The sequence below is a fragment of the Ornithorhynchus anatinus genome, chromosome X5 (genome assembly GCF_004115215.2).
Source record: "Ornithorhynchus anatinus isolate Pmale09 chromosome X5, mOrnAna1.pri.v4, whole genome shotgun sequence".
In the NCBI taxonomy this organism is placed as follows: Eukaryota; Metazoa; Chordata; class Mammalia; order Monotremata; family Ornithorhynchidae; genus Ornithorhynchus; species Ornithorhynchus anatinus.
In genome coordinates this window covers 6287523-6306354 of record NC_041753.1, presented here as the reverse complement: position 1 = coordinate 6306354, position 18832 = coordinate 6287523, and the positions used below count along the sequence as shown (strand labels likewise).

The 18832-nt window shown below is 51.6% G+C and overlaps 2 protein-coding genes and 7 non-coding genes across 9 annotated transcripts; 5 read left to right on the top strand and 4 right to left on the bottom strand.

Annotated features, from left to right (window-relative positions):
• Window positions 1–2465: 2465 nt before the first annotated feature.
• On the bottom strand, window positions 2466–4027 carry RRS1 (ribosome biogenesis regulator 1 homolog). Its single transcript, XM_007662217.3, has one exon. The coding sequence runs from the start codon at window positions 3965–3967 to the stop codon at window positions 2840–2842; it is 1128 nt and encodes a 375-aa protein (XP_007660407.1). The 5' UTR covers window positions 3968–4027; the 3' UTR covers window positions 2466–2839.
• Window positions 4028–5819: 1792 nt separating this feature from the next.
• On the top strand, window positions 5820–5891 carry TRNAW-CCA. The gene has a single exon. It is a non-coding gene; the product is annotated as a tRNA-Trp (tRNA).
• Window positions 5892–10252: 4361 nt separating this feature from the next.
• Window positions 10253–10326, top strand: TRNAT-AGU. The gene has a single exon. It is a non-coding gene; the product is annotated as a tRNA-Thr (tRNA).
• A 421-nt stretch (window positions 10327–10747) lies between these two features.
• On the top strand, window positions 10748–10821 carry TRNAI-AAU. Its single transcript has one exon. It is a non-coding gene; the product is annotated as a tRNA-Ile (tRNA).
• A 236-nt stretch (window positions 10822–11057) lies between these two features.
• On the bottom strand, window positions 11058–12514 carry BORCS6 (BLOC-1 related complex subunit 6). Its single transcript, XM_001517951.5, has one exon. The coding sequence runs from the start codon at window positions 12446–12448 to the stop codon at window positions 11381–11383; it is 1068 nt and encodes a 355-aa protein (XP_001518001.4). The 5' UTR covers window positions 12449–12514; the 3' UTR covers window positions 11058–11380.
• Window positions 12515–14084: 1570 nt separating this feature from the next.
• TRNAM-CAU lies at window positions 14085–14156 on the bottom strand. Its single transcript has one exon. It is a non-coding gene; the product is annotated as a tRNA-Met (tRNA).
• A 681-nt stretch (window positions 14157–14837) lies between these two features.
• On the top strand, window positions 14838–14909 carry TRNAD-GUC. The gene has a single exon. It is a non-coding gene; the product is annotated as a tRNA-Asp (tRNA).
• A 1265-nt stretch (window positions 14910–16174) lies between these two features.
• TRNAG-UCC lies at window positions 16175–16246 on the top strand. The gene has a single exon. It is a non-coding gene; the product is annotated as a tRNA-Gly (tRNA).
• Window positions 16247–18328: 2082 nt separating this feature from the next.
• Window positions 18329–18400, bottom strand: TRNAM-CAU. The gene has a single exon. It is a non-coding gene; the product is annotated as a tRNA-Met (tRNA).
• Window positions 18401–18832: the final 432 nt, after the last annotated feature.

The window sequence follows — 18832 nt, the reverse complement described above, 5'->3', positions numbered from 1 at the left end:
AGTTAGGAGGGAGGATTTAATCCCCATTTTAATAATGTTGGTATTTGTTAAGCGCTTACTATGTGCTGAGCACTGTTCTAAGCGCTGGGGTAGATACAGGGGAATCAGGTTGTCCCACGTGAGGCTCACAGTCTTCATCCCCATTTTCCAGATGAGGGAACTGAGGCACAGAGAAGTGAAGTGACTTGCCCAAAGTCACACAGCTGACAAGTGGCGGAGCCAGGATTCGAACCCAGACCCATGACTCTGAAGCCCAGGCTCTTTCCACTGAGCTACCAATGAAGAAACTCAGGCACGGAGAAGCGAAGGGACCTGCCCTAGGTCATCCAGCAGACAAGTGGAGGAGCTAGGATTAATAATAACAATAATAACCCCATTTTACAGGTGAGGTCACTGAGGCACAGAGAAGTGAAGTGACTTACCCGCAGTCACACAGCTGGCAAGCGGCTGAGGTGGAATTAGAACCCATGACCTCTGACTCCCAAGCTCGGGCTCTTTCCACTGAGCCATGCTGCTTCTCTATAATCATGTTGGTATTTATTAAGTGCTTACTACGTGCAGAGCATTGTTCTAAGCACTGAGGTAGATACAGGGTAATCAGAACGTCCCACGTGAAGCTCACAGTCTTCATCCCCATTTTACAGATGAGGGAACTGAGGCACCCAGAAGTGAAGTGACTCGCCCACAGTCACACAGCTGACAAGTGGCAAGAGCCGGAATTCAAATTGATGACCTGACTCCCAAGCCCGGGCTCTTTCCACTGAACCACGCTGGATAAGAACCCAGGTCCTCTTGAGGCCTGGGCTCTAACCATTAGCACCACGCTGCTTTCGATGGGGGTCCCTTCTGTTGTTTGGATTCACATTTCATTTTCAAAATGAATCACACACAAATGCGATTTTTGTGTTTTATTCATATCCCCGGCTCAGCCTTCTTCCATCCTACCTTAAGAGTCAAATCTTTCCTATTTCCCGTCTTTAATTTGAATGAGGGACTCATTAATAGCAGAACTATCTTTTGTACATCCTTCCTGTTGGCAACCAGCAATTTGGTTGGCTTTTTGGACCACCCAGTTGCTCTAGCCATTACTGAGTTTATATTTTCCCCTATTTTTAGATTGAGACATTTGGAGGCCAGAGACCATGTCTAATTCTCATCCCTACAGCTTTTTCTCCCCTTTCCCAAACAGGCTGGGTTTTTAAAAGTGCTCAATGACCCCACATTTTGATTATAGATGCTACCAGCCTATAATTTGGAGGCTCACTTCAACAGCCTATGTCAATGGGCATTTTAATGACTACTGGCCAGACAGATTTCCCTCTGTTACAATTAAATCACGTTGAACTCCTATCCATGACCTAGAACCGTGGATACTAAATGCTTTGTGAATCTGGGGATTTAAGCCCAAAGGTACGGATGGCATCTTTTCCAGGAAGTCTTCAAATTAGAAAAACCTCACTGTGGACAAGGAATGTGCTTACCGATTCTGTTATATTGTCCTCTCCCAAGCACTTAGTATAGGGTTCAGTAAACAGTAAGTGCTCAATAAATACGACTGATTGATATGGCACATGCACTTCTATACCATTTCAGTTTTTCAAAGCAATTTATGATATGAGCCCTGAGGGTGTGATTGCTTTAGAAAGGGTCTCAGAGCCACAGGGAAATGGGGAAGCAATTTTAAAAGCTTTGATGGGACGGAGGGGGTGGGAAATAAGGACCACCACATTCATTTTACTTCTGATGGAGCATATACCAGCTACCCTATCATGGAACCTCACTCACTATAAATACATTAGGAGAAATACGAGTGATAAACACTCACTGGGCACTGAGGACCGTATTAAGCTCTGGGAAAGAATGCACAGGTGGTGAATAATCAATCACATTTACTGAGTGCTTCCTGTGTGCAGAGCATTCCAGTAAGTGCTTGGAAGAGTAAGACATAACAATAAAGAGACATATTCCCTGCCCACAACAAGCTTACAGTCTAACGGGGATCTTACAGTCTAGATAAGATAAATTAATGCACCATCACTATAGAAGTACTCTTTATACTATTTTGTTTCTTCCTACTTGTATTTTAGTGCACTTTAGTGTATTTTAGTTCCGGAACCCATCGTGTTACAAATTTTGAGAACTTTCATTTTCTCCAAGTGCTTAAGGCCTAGTGGATAGAGCACAGGCCTGGGATTGAGAGGACCTGGGTTCTAATTCCGGCTCCGCCACTTGTCTGCTGCCCGACAAGTCACTTCACTTTTCTGTGCCTCAGTTACTTCATCTGAAATATGGTACTGTGAGCCCCATGTGGGACCCGGACGGTGTTCCCAACCCTGATTAGCTATCGAAGCGTTTAGAACAGTGCCCGGCACTGTGCCATCTCAATTAATGCCACTGAATAGAAACTGAGTTGGGTGAGTAGTGAGGGCACAGTCTCGCGATGAAATAACACCCACTTACCGTGCTTTAAATGTAACCAGAAAAATTTAATGTTGCTTTGTGTCTCCATTAAGGTTTATACCTCCAGTCTACTTTCTCCCTCCCTGCCTGCTGGACGGCAAGCTGCTTTCTGGCCTCCTCTGGCTCAGGTCCGGAACCACCAAAGCCCGGCATGACTGGTGACAGAGGGCAGAGCTTACCCCCAGGCCTCTCAAGACGCTCATCCTTAAGGAAGGCTTCCTCCAAGCTGCACTCCCACGGGGGTGGGAATGTCTCCGCCCTTTCCTCCGCTGCGGCGGAGCGAGCTCGGTGCACGTCCTAGGAGAAAGGGCCGACCCAGGGGGCAAGATGCATCGTTCTCCAGTTTGCTTCCAACAGTCCCGAGAGAAAAGGCGAGGGGTCACACCCGTCCCTTCCTCCTCTTCCCCCCCTGGGGCTTCCCTCCCTTCTTGCCCCCCAAAGGTCCCCCCCTGCGCTTGCCCCCCGCGGTGCCCGGGGGTCCCCCTTTTCGCTTGCCCCCCGCGGTGCCCGGGGGTCCCCCTTTTCGCTTGCCCGCCCCGGGCCCCGGGGGTCCCCCCTTTCTCTGGCGCTTGCCCCTCTGGCCCATCTTCCTCCTCCTGGCCGCCGCCTCCTCCCGGTCGTCCTCCCGCATCTGCTTGTTGGTGGCCCGGGTGACGTCGAGCCGCGGCTTGTGGCTGCCCAGGACGCGGAGCATCTCCAGCTGGGCCTTCCTCTCGGCCTCCAGGTCGCCGAGGAGCGGCTGGAACTGCCTCTTCCTCCCGGGGCCCCGAGGGGCCTTCTCCTTGGGGAGCCGCTCCTGGAAGCGTCCGAGCGAGGCGGTGGAGCGCTTGGCCACCCGCTCGGCCCGGCCCAGCTCCTCCCGGTCCTGGTGGCCGGTGGGGCGCATCCCGTCCCGGCCGGGCGGCGGCGGCAGCTTGTGGGCCCGGGCGATGTTGCGCAGCCGGTTGAACTCGTTGCGGGCCACCCGCTCCTTTTTGGCCCGGAGCCGCAGGGCGAACTGGTCCTGCATGGGGTCGGCGGCGTGGGGCACCTCGATCAGCCAGTCCTTCGTGTCGTCCTTGGCCCGCTGGTAGCCCCAGCGGCGCCGCCACTCCCGCCGCGCCTCGTCCCACACCAGGTTGGTCTTCTTGCGGGCCCGGATGCCCTTCAGCCGGGCGAACTGTTGCCAGCGGGTGGGCGGGCGCGCCTTGGGCAGCGGCTTCTCGCGGGGCAGGCGGGTGGCGGGCTCCGGCAGCTGCACCACCAGCGCCTCCTCCACCCGCGTCGCCGGCAGCTGCCACAGCCGGTTGACGAGGAGCTGGGTGTTGTCCCGGGCCAGGGCCCGCAGCCCCGGCTCCAGCCCCGCCGACGACCGCCGCAGGGCGTCCGTGGGGTTGCGGTCGGTGGCCAGCAGGTGGCCCAGGTCGAACTCCAGCTCCAGCTCCTTGTGCACCGCGATGCGCCGCAGCTTCTCCGCCTCGTCCCGCTCCGCCCGGGCCAGCACCTCCTCCGCCACCTGCTCCGCCATGGCGGACGCTGAAACTGCCGGTCCTCCTCCCCCCCCCCCCCCCACGCTCCACACACGTGCCCACCCCAGGAGGCTGACCCGGAAGTGGATGCGTCACTTCCGGGGCTCCGCGGACAGGGAGGAGGGCGGAGAGCAAGGGGGCGCGCGCCCCCTTCTAACACGCAGGCGCGCGGAAGGGGCGCGCGCCCCCTTCTAACACGCAGGCGCGCGGAAGAGGCGCGCGCTCCCTTCTAACACGCAGGCGCGCGGAAGAGGCGCGCGCTCCCTTCTAACACGCATGCGCACGGGAGGGGCGCGCCTTTCTGCACCTCCCTCTTTTAGTCCCCGCTTTTTCTTTCCGGCGGAGGCCTCCGAGGCCCGCGGAAATTAAGTGAGCTGAGCGGGTTGGACCCCGTCCCTGCCCCGTATTGGGCGCCCCCTCTTAATCCCCATCTTTTGGCACGCTTGGAAGCGGCGTGGCACAGTGGAAAGAGCCCGGGCTTGGAAGTCAGAGGTCATGGGTTCTAATCCCGACCCCACTGTTTGCCGGCTGTGTGACTTTGGGTAGGTCACCTCACTTCTCTGTGCCTCCATGACCTCGTCTGTAAAACGGGGATTAAAACTGTGAGCACCATGTGGGACAACCTGGTCACCCTATATACCCACAGCCCTTTGCACATAGTAAGCGCTTAATAAATACCACCATATATATATTATCCCGTATCTATCCCAGCGCTTAGAACAGTGCTCTGCACATAGTAGGCGCTTAACAAATACCAACGTTATTATTATTATTATTACAGATGAGGTAACCGTGGCCCAGACTCACCCTCTTAATCCCCATTTGTTCGGACGAAGTAACGGAGGCCCAGAGAAGGGAAGTGATCTGCCCGAGGTCACACAGCAGACAAGTGGTGGCGCTGGGATTTGAACCCGTGACCCTCTGACATTCATTCAGTCGTATTTATTGAGCGCTTACCGTGTGCAGGGCACTGGGCTAAGCGCTTGGGATGTCCAATTGGGCAACAGATAGAGACCATCCCTGCCAGCAACGGGCACACAGTATAAACGGGGGAGACTGACAACAAAACAAGTAGTCTGGAGTCAATATCGTCAAGATAAATAGAATCACAGATAGATAGACATCATTAACCAAATAAAGAGAGTAATAAGTAATATATACAAACATGCACAAGTGCTGTGGGGAGGGAGTAGGAGGAATGGGACTCCCAGGCCTGTGATAATGACGATGGCATGTGCCAAGGGCTCTTCTAAGCATTGTGCTCTCTCCACTAGGTAGGGGAGGACACTTTCATTCCATAGTATTTCATTCAATCGTATTTATTGAGCGCTTACTATGTGCAGAGCACTGTACTAAGCGCTTGGAATGGACAAATGTACACTTGGAAGCGACTTGCCTTCAATATGGTTTTGAAGGCGGGGAGGGGGGCAGTCATTGATCGTACCTAGTAAACAGCTTGATAAATGCGTGGCTCATGGGAAGGAGCCCGGGCTTGGGAGTCAGAGATCTGGGTTCGAATCCCGCCTCTGCCCCTTGGCAGCTGTGTGACTGCGGGCAAGTCACTTCACTTCTCTGTGCCTCACTTACCTCCTCTGTCAAAGGGGGATGAAGACCGGGAGCCTCACGTGGGACCACCTGATGACCCTGTATCTCCCCCAGCGCTTAGAACAGTGCTCTGCACATAGTAAGCGCTTAACAAATACGAACATGATGGTTATTACGATAAATACGGTCGAGTGAGTGAGTGAATGGATGATGGGCGGATTTTCCCCCCGTCCCCCGCCCCCAGGGCCGAGGAGTCCTGCTCCCCCAGCGCTCTTGAGCCGAGCTGTCCGAGCGGCAGGACACAGCGACCTCGTGGCGCAACGGTAGCGCGTCTGACTCCAGATCAGAAGGTTGCGTGTTCAAATCACGTCGGGGTCAACCGTTTTTTCTTCCCCCCCCTTCTGGAGGGACTTTTTGTTTCTTTTTAACGATCTCTTTTAGGCGCTCACTCCGCACCTGGCATCTACTAAGCGCTGGGGTAGATCCAAGCTAAGTCGGTAGGACGCAGTCCCTGTGCCGCACAATTACCCCTTTATATATATATAAAATAGAATATATTATATATGATGTGTATTAATTAATAATTTATTGATACCGGAGTACCTTATGCGTGGCTCCGTGGAAAGAGCATGAGCTGCGGAGTCAGAGATCATGGGTTCAAATCCCGGCTCCGCCGCTTGTCAAGGGTGGGACTTTAGGCCAGTCACTTAACTTCGGTGAGTTCCCTCATCTCTAAAATGGGGGGATTAAGTCTGTGAGCCTCATGTGGGACAACCTAATTACCTTGTATCTACCCCAGCTCTTAGAACAGTGGTTGGCACATAGTAAGTGATTAACAAATACCAACATTATTATTATTATTATTCTCTGTGCCTGTTACTTCATCTGTAGAATGGGCATTAAGACTGCGAGCCCCACGTGGGACAACCTGATCACCTTCTATCCTCCCCAGCGCTTAAAACAGTGCTTTGCACATAGCAGGCGCTCAGGAAGTGCCATCGTCATCATCATTATGCGTGGTACACCATATATATAGTATTTATTAGGCACCTACTATGTGCCAGACTCTGTACTAAGAGCTGGGATGGGTACAAGCATATCGGGTTGGACTCAGCCCCCGTCCCCCTTGGAGCTCATGGTCTCAATGCCCATTTTACAGATGAGGGAACTGAGGCCCAGAGAAGTGAAGGGATTTGCCTAAGACAAGGGGCAGAGCTAGGATTAAAACCCAGGTCTATCTTACTCCCAGGCCTAGGCTCGATTCAGTAGGACACGATGAATCGTAATACTCATAATGATCAGAATAATCATCATAATTTAATTGGTTGAATACTCATTATGTATCAAGCACTGCACTAAGCACAGGGTATACTAGTTATGGGCAGGGAGTTTTTTTGCTAATTTTGTTGTATTGCACTCTCCCAAGCCCTTTAGTATATTGCTCTACACATTGTCAGCACTTAATAAAAGGTGTAGACAAAAGTTAGTCAGGTTATACACAATCCCTGACTGACACTTGGGGCCCATAGTCTTTGTAGGATGGAGAACAAGGTATCGAATCCCCATTTTACAGTTGAGGAAACTGATGCATAGGAAAGTGAAGTGACTTGCCCAAGGTCACAAAGCAGACAAGTGGAGGGGTCGGGATTAGAACCCAGTACTGCACACAGTGAACACTCAATAAATACTACTGATAATGAAGACGAAGATGACTGTGATATGGGACTGTGATTTGGGTAGAGTCAAGATAACTGGGTTCCTGTTGAGGCTCGTAGTCTGAGGAGGAGGGAGAACAGGTACTGAATCCCCATTTTGCACATGAGGGAACTGAGGCACAGAGAAGTTAAGTGACTGGCCCAAGGTCACACAGCAAATATGTGGTAGAGCTGGGATTCAAACCCAGGACCCCTTTGATTAAGAGAGTAAAGGGATGACCCATGGACAGCAGGACCTGCGATTGAGGGTTTGTTGCTTTTTTAAAAAAAAAAAATAGCAGTGATGGTGTGCACTGAGTCTTCCACACTCTTTTCCTCCCAGACCTCCTGTGCCCAGCAGCCCAAGCAGAAAGAATGGAAGAAAGAATTGGATTGGTCTCTGGGACAGATTCTCTCCATGATGTCACCAGCAGCACCCCTAAGGTCCTCATTTCCCAAGTCATTTTTGAGCATGAAACTCAGAATGGCTTAGATAGAACCTGGGTGAAGATAGAATATAGAAGATAGAACCCGTTTGTGTGTGGGCAAAGAGCCAGGGACCCTCTTCCCAATTCAGCCAGTTACACCCCCGCAGGGATACTTTCCCTGGTAATGTCATTGTTCTTAATAATAATCATAATGATAACAATTATATGTGTTAAGCTGCCCTGCAGGGAGACTTTCCCCAGTGATGTCATTGTTATCATTATTATTACCATTATTATTATTATTATATTTGTTAAGCCCCCTGTAGTGAGACTTTCCCCAGTGATGACATTATTATTATTGTATTTGTTAAGCCCCGCGCAGGGAGATTTTCCCCAGTGATATTATTATTATTGTATTTGTTAAGCATGCCCCTCTAGGGTGACTCTCCCCAATGATGTCATTATTATCATCATTACTATTATTATTGTATCTGATAAGCATCCCTGTAGGGATACTTTCCCCAGTAATGTCATTATTATTATTATTGTTAAACATCCCCTTGTAGGACAACTTTCCCCAGTGATGTCATTATCATCATTACTATTATTATTGTATCTGTTAAGCGTTTATTATGGGCCAAGCATTATTCAAAGCAGTGGGGTAGATAACAGGGCTGTCACTTGGAATCCAGGCCTTGCCCCACCCGGGACTTACAGCCTGGGTAGGATGGAGTCAGATTTAATGCCCATTTCACAGATGAAGAAACTCAGGCAGGGAGAAGGTAAGTGACTTGTCTAGGGTCACACAGCAGACGAGTGACACAACAGGGATTAGAACTCAGGTCCTCGGACTCCCAGGCCCGTGTTCTTTCCACTAGGCCCCACCACTTCCCATATCATCACAGAACACCACTGACATCATATTCCTCCAAGCATTTAACACAGTCCTCTGCATACAGTTAAGCGCTTAATAAATACCACTGAGGATGATGGACATCATGAATGAATGAAATCTACCTTATCGAGATAACTGAACCAAAATAAAAATCGATATGTTAATTCCAATCGATTGAGTGATCCGTCATCATTACCCAGCGATAACACTGAAGAATCACATAGGTCTTGTCTCCTTAGTAAGGACCCGGGAGCCGGTTACCTCTGTTAACTGGAAACCAATCGTTACCCACGGAGACGCACAATTAAATCGATTTTCTGGACCCCCTTAATTATTGTCTTTTTTAAAAAATTGGTATTTGTTAAGTGCTTACTATGTGCCAAGCGTAGATACAAGGTAATCAGGTTGGACACACTCCATGTTCCACTTGGGGCTCACCGTCTGAACCCCATTTGACAGATGAGGGAACTGAGGCACAGAGAAATGAAATGACTTACCCAAGGACACCCAGAAGACAAGGGGCAGGGCCAGAAACCAATGAATCAATTAGCACTTTTCACTGAATGACTGAGAGGAGTAGGTCAGGGCCACTGTCAATCAATCAATAAATGGTTCTTATAGAAGTTTTACTACAGTGGGTAGAACACTCTCTTAAATACTGGGGAGAATGCAAGAGAAGTCCAGCAATCAATTGTAATTATCGGACGCTTCCTACGTGCAGAGCACTGTACTAAGCGCTCGGGAGAGAACAGTACAGAGTGGGTAGGCACGTTCCCTGCCCCAACGAGCTTGCAGCCTAGAGACATCAGACATCATCCCTGCGCACAACAATTTTACAATCAAGAGGAAGATTTTACAGTCGTCTTACTCGGGGTTTCTCCTTTCTCCCCGCAACACGCAATTATTGCTCTGCACCGTGAAGTATCAGCAATTGATTGATTTATATTAATCCCCCATCCCAAGACTGTAGGCTCATTGTGGTCAGGGAATGAGCCTGTTTATCGTTGCACTGCATTCTCCCAAGCGCTTAATACAGTGCTCTACACAATAAATACAAATGGTTGAGTGAAGGAGGAGAAGACTTGGAATGAAAAGAACAAATGAAGACTACATAAAGAAGAACAAAGCAGCCCCCAGTGATGACAATGTAGATTCTTATCTTATTAGAGGAAGTGGCCGAGTGCTTAAGGCGATGAAGTGCTAATCCATTGTCCGCTGCACGCGTGGGTTCGAATCCCATCCCCGTCGCAACGGTTTTCTTCCAACTTTTTCTTGCTTGGCTGGGAAGAGGGGCTTCTTTCAATCGTACTTATTGACCATTTACGAGGTGCAGAGTACTGTACTAAGCGCTTGGGAGCGACCCTCCCACCCTCCGAAGACGTTCTGCAGATTTTGACTTCAATCTCTGAGCTTCCATTTCCAGCACATCGCGTCCCTCTCCCCTTCCTCCCCCGCCCCTTTATTATGGTCCTTATTAAGAGCTTTATCAGGCCTCTTTCATGGTATCGTCATCTCCCCTGTATACTATCTTCGAGATTGCTTTCTCGGTGTCTGACTCTACCTCTTTTTTTCCCCAGTCCACGTGTCTGTATTTGACTACCGTCTTGAATTTTGGTTTCCACCCTCCAGTGCAAACAAACCGAGAAATGAGACATCCTGCGAGGCTAATACCTCGCCTTTCCCATGCCACAGGACAGCTGGTGGGAAGCTTTGCTGTCATGTGGCGCCGTGGCTTAGTTGGTTAAAGCGCCTGTCTAGTAAACAGGAGATCCTGGGTTCGAATCCCAGCGGTGCCTCGGAAGGGTGGGCTCCCCTTTTTCCAGTTCCAAGACCCTTTCATTTGTACCCTTCTCTTCCCCCTTCAGACCCAGGGAGAGCCTTCCCCGTTTCCGACAAGGATCTTTATATTGCTGGCTCCTGGGCTTTTGCCCCTAGGGACTCAGAGAGGGGAGCTTTAGTGGCCTGTTTATCCTGGGGTGGCCCACCCACTCCCCAGCTCCCAGTTGTCCTCAGGCCTCGGTTGCACTGAGCACCCCTCTCAGTCTCACCTCGTTCCTTCGGGATCACAGATGTCTTTAGCCCCACATCTTTTCCATCGATCCAATGACCCAAGCAGGGTTTCCTCGGGGACGCGAAAACCCAAACCTCCGGCCTGCATGGGGCAGAATGACTTTTCATACCCTATTTAAGAAGCGCGTCCAGGCCGACGGCCTGGCTGGCCGGTTAGCTCAGTTGGTTAGAGCGTGGTGCTAATAACGGCAAGGTCGCGGGTTCGATCCCCGTACGGGCCACTCATTTGTCCTTTTATTTCTTTTTTTGTTCCTCGCACCGCCTGCGATTTGCTCTTGCTTCTCGCCCCCGCCCCCCGTCCTTCTGCATTTCCCCCAGGGATTCCCGTCCCCTCCTCCCTTTCCCAGCTTGGCCTACAGCGTCCCTTCCAGCCAGAGGGGTTCTCAGCCTCGAGATCCAGGGGTCCCGCCCCCCCCGACCTCCCCGGCCCTGCACCCCAAACACACAGAGCCTCGGGCCTTTAGCAGCAGCCTTTTAATTCCACCCAACTCCGACGGCCCCAAACCGAGGCGGATCGAGGTGAGAAGAACTCCACGCCCGCTGGTCCGACGTCCCAGGCCGGATTCCGGGGAGGGGTCCGAGGGCGGGAGGGAGGCCTGGAGGCCTGGAGGCCCGGAATGACGTCCAGCTCCCTCCGCTGGTGGGTAAGGACCCGGGAGTCCGGCTCCCAGCCTCCACCCCCGTCCCGGCCGGTCCTTCGGTGGGGAGGGGTCCTCATCCCCCGTGGGACACCCCCCCCCCCCAGTGGGATGGTTTCCCAAGGGGGTCGGGGCGGGGGGGTCACTTGCAGAGCCCCTCGAGGACCTCCAGCGTGCGGCGGATGTCGCGGACCTGTCTCGCCAGGGCCTGGACGGGCTGCAGCGAGCGGTCCAGCTCCTCGCAGCGCGCCAGCAGCGTGTACATCCCCTTGATGCTCATGTCCACGGCCTCGCCCAGCGAGTCCACGGCGTCGCGGTAGGTCTGGATGCAGCCCACGCTGAGCGCCGTCAGCTCCTGCACCGCCCCGCCCAGGCCCCTTAGCAGGCGGTCCACCCGACCCCCGACCTCCCGGCTCAGCCGCTCCAGGTCCCGCAGCACCTCCGGGTCGATGGGCGGGATGGCCGGGGGGCCCGGGGGGGCAACCGGAGGGGGCTGCGGGGACGCGCTGAGCCGGATCTTCTGCTGCAGGTTGTTGGCCACGAAGTGCGTCAGGTCGCCGTGGTGGCTGACCGTCCCTTCCAGCTCCAGGGCGCTGGAGATGGTGGCCCGCCGCCCCCCGCCGCCGGCTCCCGGCTCCGGCCCGCCGCCCCCCGCCGCCCCGCTCAGCCCGTCCAGGCTGCGGCTGTCCTGGAGGCGGAACGGCCGGGCGCCCCTGCCGCCCTCCTCCTCCTCTTCATCCTCGTCGTCGTCGTCGTCGTCGTGCAGGCCGGGCCGGTCCTGGCGTCCCCCGGCCTCCGTTTCCCCGCACAGGGGTCTGCTTTTCCGGCCGGCCGGCTCCTGCCGGCTCCTTCCGACCGGCCGCGCCGCCGCCGCCGCCGCCGCCGCCGCCTGAGTTCGGGGGAGGGCGGCTCCGCTGTTGGGGCTGCACGGGGGCGGCCTCTCCGTCGGGAGCCCGGCCCGGGCGGGCCCGTCCTCCGCCGCCTGCGTCCCCGGGAGGGCTCCTCCTCCGTTGGCAGGCCCGGCGCGGGCAGGACCTGTCTCCGCCGCCTGAGGTCTAGGGAAGGCCTCGAAGGCGGGCGGCGGGGCGGCGGGCCCGGCCCCGGGGGGGAGGAGGCCGGGCTGCGGGAGGCCTCCCTGCGGGATCCGGGGGGCTCCGGGGCAGGGGAAGGCCGGCGGCTGAGGAGGAGGGGGCGGCGGCGGCCCGTCCATCCCCACCAAATGGCTCCGGGACGAGTTCGGAGGGCGGCGGCCCCTTTAAGAGGGGCGGGGCCCGCCAGGGAGCGCCGCCAATCCGCCGCGGGAGCGGGGAGGGGGCCCCACCAGAAGGGGGCGCGAGGGCCGCGCGCGGATTGGCTAGCGGACCCGGAAGGGGCCGGCCCCTTTAAAAGGCCGGGGGCTCATTGGCGGAGAGCGGCGCGGGGGAAGTGATTGACGGGGGCGGGGAGGGGGGAGTCTGGCAGCTGCGCGCGCAGCCCTTTTTGAAGGCTGCCGTTCTTTTAAAGGGCGACGGCAGGCGCTCCCTCCCCGCATCCCCGGGCTTCATTCATTCATTCAGTCGCACTTATTGAGCGCTTACCTGTGCGGAGCACTGTAGTAAGCGCTCGGGATGTACAATTCGGCAACAGATAGAGGCCATCCCTGCCCCACGACGGGCTCACAGTCTAAACAGGGAAGACAGACGGCAAAACCAAACAAGTAGTCAGGCATAGATACCATCAAAATAGATAAATAATAATAATGATGGTATTTGTTAAGGGCTTACTATGCGCCAAGGACTCTTCTAAGCGCTGGGGTAGAGTCAAGGTCATCAGGTGGCCCCAGGTGGGGCTCACAGTCTTCATCCCCATATGACAGATGAGGTCACTGAGGCACAGAGAAGTGCAGTGACTTGCCCAAGGCCTCACAGCAGACAAGTGGCGGAGTCGGGATTAGAACCCGGATCCTCCGACTTCCAAAAACCGGGCTCTTTCCACTGGGTTGCAATGCTTCGCAATAGATTCATAGATATAAACACATCATTAATAAAATAAAAAGAGTAATAATATATACAAATATACACAAATGCTGTGGGGAGGGGAAGGGGATCTTCAGGCCTTCACTGTTCGGGGATCTCGAAGAATTGACGCTAAAGATCCAACTCTTCTTTCCCAATCCCCGCTCCCTAAAAAGATCATTCATTCAGCCGTATTTCTTGAGCGCTTACTGTGTGCGGAGCGCTGTACCAAGCGCTTGCACCGTACTAAGCGGTCTCACTGTACTAAGCGCTTAATATGCTCTGGGTGAAGATCCGAACAGTGTAAGCACCACGAAACCGATCGATTGCGAAAAGAAAGGTAACGCAGAAGGAAAAGAAGCTCTCTAGTGTTCCTTGAGCGCTTACTGTGGGCACAGCACTGTACTAAGCGCTCCCTGTCCACAACTAGCGTGTCTCTATCTACCCCGGCGCTAAGCGCAGGGTCTAGCACATTATAAGCAGATCATAATAACACCCTAACTCCACCCCCCAAAAGAACCCCAAACACCGAGTTTACAGTTTAGAGGGGGAGACGGACATTATTATAAATAAATGTGGACATAAATGCGGTGGGGCAGAGGATATTGTTATAGTTTAGTCACCCGAGCGCTTGATACAGTGCTCTGCACACAGTAAGGGCTCAAGAAATACGATTGCCTGACAATAAAGGGTGCAGGTTCTAGTGTAAGGGCGACGTAGAAGGGACTGGGATAAAAGGAAATTAGAGATTAGTCGCGTCGGAGCGATGGGTTTTGGCTGGAGGAGGAAGAGCCTGTCGGGCCGAGAGTGATTGGGAAGAGATGGCACCAAAAAATAGAAAATGGAAGGAACTAGCAGAGGATGGTTTCGATCCATCGACCTCTGGGTTATGGGCCCAGCACGCTTCCGCTGCGCCACTCTGCTCTACGCTATCACTGTTTTCCAAATTTCTAGATACCGCGACTATAGTGGACGCCTGAATTTTGCTGGAAGGGTCAGGCAGGAAAAAGGAGGGTAGAGGCGAGAAAAAAAGAACAGATATGTAAAATTCACTCCACCGTATTTATTGAGTGCTTACTGTATGCAAAGCACTGTACTAAGCCCTTGGGAGAGTACAGTATAAGAATAAATAGACTAGACACATCCCCTCATTAGAGAACTAATAATGATCAAGGACCCCACTTTTCCTCAACTCCCACTCCATTCTGCGTCGCCCTCTTACCCTTCCCCCCCTCACCCAGCCCCACACCACGTTTGTGCAGATCTGTCATTTTATTTATTTCTACTGATGTCTGTCTTCCCCATTCTAGCCTGTGAGCTCGCTGTGGGCCGGGAATGTCACTGTTTATTGTTGCATTGTAGCACTGTACTTTCCCAAGCGCTTAGTGCCGTGAGCTGCACACCGTAGCCGCTCAATAAAGACGATTGAACGAATGAATCGTGGGATCTGGTAGGCGCTTACTAAATGTCTGTCTGAGTGGGGCCTTGATCAAGTCTGGGGGCTGCGTTTTTTCAGATTTCTCTTCTTTTCTCCTCCTCGTCTGTAGGAAACAGTACGTTTGAGTCCTTTTGACTTGGATTCCGAACAAAAATGCTGTAATTCAGTCCTCGTTAGTATAGTGGTGAGTATCCCCGCCTGTCACGCGGAAGACCGGGGTTCGATTCCCCGACGGGGAGAGATAGTTCTTTTATCTTCAATTTTAGGCCTCTTCCTCCTCCTCTCTTCTCTCTCCCACCTTAATCAGTCAATCGATCGATGGCATTTATGAAGCGCTTAGTGTGATAACAATAATAAAAATAATAGTATTTGCTTAGCGCTTCCTTTGTGCCAGCCACTGTACTAAGCGCTGAAGTAGATGCAAGGAAGGTGGACATAGTCTCTGACCCACGTGGAGCTCACAGTCTCAATCCCCATTTTACAGATGAGGGAACTGAGGCACAGAGAAGTGAAGTGCCATGTGCAGAGCACTGTACTAAAGGGTTGGGAAAGTAGAATATAGCAGAGTGGGTGGACAAGTTCCTTCCCCACAACGAGCCTATATTCTTTCCCCTTCCCTCTTTTCTCCCTTCCTCCAAAGACGGACTTTTCTTTCCCTCCTCAGTGGAAGCTGCATGGGAAAACTCTAGGAATCTCCAAGCGCTTAGGACAGTGCTCTGCATGCAGTCAGCGTTCAGCAAATACCACTGACTTAGTGACAGGGTCGAGGGAAGCGTCAAGAATCGGAATGTCTTAGACCAGTCACTGTCGCGACATGGAGGGAGTCCTGCTGGACAGAGAAGGAGAGGGAGGAACAGCAATCAATCAATCATTTGTACTTACTGAGCGCTTACTGTGTGCCGAGCACCCTACTAAGCGCTTGGGGGAGTGCAACACAACATTCATTCATTCAATCGTATTTACTGAGCACTTACTGTGTACAGAGCACTGTACTAAACGCTTGCGAGAGTCCACTAGAACAATAAACAGACATTCCCTGCCCACAACGAGCTTACAGTCTATAGGGGGAGACAGACATTAATGTAAATAAATAAATTAGAGATATGGGTCCAAGTGCTGTGGGGTTGGGAGGGGGGTTGAATAAAGGGAGCAAGTCAGAGTGACACAGAAGGGAGTGGGAGAAGAGGGAAGGAGGGCTTAGCCAAGAGTTTATAGTCTAGAGGGGGAAAGCCTTAACCCGATTTTCATTCCTTCATTTCATCGTATTTATCGAACGTTTACTGAGTGCAGAGGACTGTACTAAGCGATTGGAAGAGCACAGTAGAATAATAAACATTCCCTGCCACAAAGAGCTTAGTTGCTCCAGTGTCTGCGTCTTTTTGTCTCGACGTCTTCTCTCCTCGCCCTCCAAAACTCTTTGCATGTATCCCTTTAATTCTGAAATCAGACATTTTTCGCTATTTCCTACCTTCATTTAGTCCTTAGAGGCGGATGTCTTTATGCAGCGTTGGTGGTATAGTGGTGAGCATAGCTGCCTTCCAAGCAGTTGACCCGGGTTCGATTCCCGGCCAACGCAGCTTCCCGTTTTTTTTCCTCTTTTCCTTTGCTTTCTCCTTCCTCTCTACTGCTTTTTCTCCTCACTCTCTCTCTTTTTCAGATTATGTCTCTGTCTCTCTCCTCTGTCGATTTTCCAGGACGTCTACCCTGCCCACATCTAGGAAAATACGATCCCCATCCTCTATAGGACGGGACACCAGCGCTTAGAACAGTGCTTAGCGCTCAGGACAGTGTTTGGCACGTAGTAAGCGCTTAGCGAATATAATAATAATATAAGACTGTAAACCCGTCAAAGGGCAGGGACTGTATCTACTACCGATTTGTACATTCCAAGCGCTTAGTACAGTGCTCTGCAAATAGTAAGAGCTCAATAAATACTATTGAATGAATGAATAAGCTATTATATTAATATAATAATACATTTTAATATAACATGATAATAATTAATAATAATAACACATAGTAAGTGCTTAACAAGCACAGTAATAATAATAGTGCCACATAGTAAGAGCTTAAGCAAAATAAAGCAAAAGTATAATAAAGTCACACACTTATCTGTGTGACTTTGGGCAAATCATTTAACTTCTCTGTGCCTCAGTTACCGCATCTGCAAAGTGGGGATTCAAGACTGGGAGCCCCATGTGGGGCAACTGATTGCCTTGTATCTACCCTAGCGCTTAGAACAGTGCTTGGCACATAGTAAGTGCTTAACAAATGCCATAATTATTATTATAATAATAATAGCACAGAGTAAGGGCCCAACAAGTACAGTAATAATAATGATTACCGTGGTGGGCAGGGAATGTGTCTGTTTACTGTAACATTGTACTCTCCCAAGTACACTACATACATTTGTACTTTTCCTTCTTTGGCTACAGGTGCTCTTCCCTCCTTTTCCTGGCCCCCACTCTCATCCTCCTCTTCTTCACCCTTCTTTTCCCTCTCCTCGTCCCCCGTTCTTGTGATGGCGGGGCCCTCGCCATGGCTTCCTTCTTCCTCGCTGGCCCCATAAAGGGGAGCTGCAGGTGGATTTCCTTAGCGCTTTGATGGAGGGTCGGGTCGGGTCGGGTGGGGGAAAGGAATGAAGAGGGCATTCCCAGCTTTGGACAGGACTGGACAGGGAAATGGGATTTCACAAGAGACATTGGCGGCCCGCCAGGACTCTCAAAGCTCCTTGTGGGCAGGGAATGTGTCCGTTTATTGTTAGAGTGTACTCTTCCAAGCGTTTGGTTCAGTGCTTTGCACACAGTAATAAGCACGATTGGATGGATGGATGGATGGATGGATGGATGGATGGATGGATGGATGGATGGATGGATGGATGAATGAACGAGAGGTAGCAGCAGAGGAGGGGAACGCAGACAGCAATTTTTTTTTTTTAATTTTCTAATGGTATCTGTTAAACTCTTAATTTGAGACTCTGAGTCCCACTTGGGACAGGGACTATGTCCAGCTCAATTTGCTTATATCCACCCCTGCGTTTAGTATAGTGCCTTCAACAGAGTAAGCGCTTAACAAACACCACAATTATTATTATTATTATTATTATCATCATCATCCGACAGACTATAACTCTCCCACCTTTCAAAGGCATATTGAAGGCCCATCTCCTCCAAGAGTCCTTCCCTGACTAAACCCTCCTTTCCTCTTCTCCCTCTCCCTTCTGCATCGCCCTGACTTGCTCCCTTTATTCATTTCTCCCAACCCCAGCCCCACAGCGTTTATGTCCTTATCTCTCATGTATTTATTTCTATTAATGTCTATCTCCCCCTCTAGACTGTAAGCTCCGTTGTGGGCAGGGAATATGTCTGTTTATTGTTGTTTTGCATTCTCCCCAGTATTTAGTCCAGTGCTCTGCACACAGTAAGCGTTCAATAAATAAGATTGAATGAATGAGTGCCAGACCTTGTATTGAGCGGTGGGATAGTTGCAAGCTATCCAGATCACTGACTGGCAGGCGACAGTTTAAGGGTGTCACACACCCTCTACCTCACTACCCTTGCCAACGTCGTTCATGCTCCTCTCCCCAGGAATCCTCCATTCCCTAGGAGGGGGCAATGGAGAAACATAAAACCACGAGGTGTTGAGGTAAAAGAGGAACTAGCAGAGGATGGTTTCGATCCATCGACCTCTGGGTTATGGGCCCAGCACGCTTCCGCTGCGCCACTCTGCTAACCGTAAGTATTATTTTTCTCATCTCTTTTTTGTGCTGCAAGTAATGGAATCCCAAGATGGTATATATAATCTTGTGTGAGTGTGTTTTTATGGGGCATCTAGGCGTGTGGGTGTGGGTTTGTGTGGGTGGGTGCGTGCGTTTGTGTGGAGTGTACGTTTGGGTATGTGTGTGTACGTTTTCTCTCGCTTATACACTTGGGTTGGGTCAATACTTCTTAAACCCTTTGATATTCCCCCTAAAGCCCCAGAATTTATGTCCATATCGGTCTGTCATTGATGTTAATGTCTGTCTCCCCCCTCTAACTGTAAACTCCTTGTGGGCAAAGATCGTCTATTCCCACTCTGTTGTATTCCCCACATCGCTCAGTGCAGTGCTCTGCACAGAGGAAACGCTCAGTAATTACCACTGAGTGACTGGTTGCTTGATAAT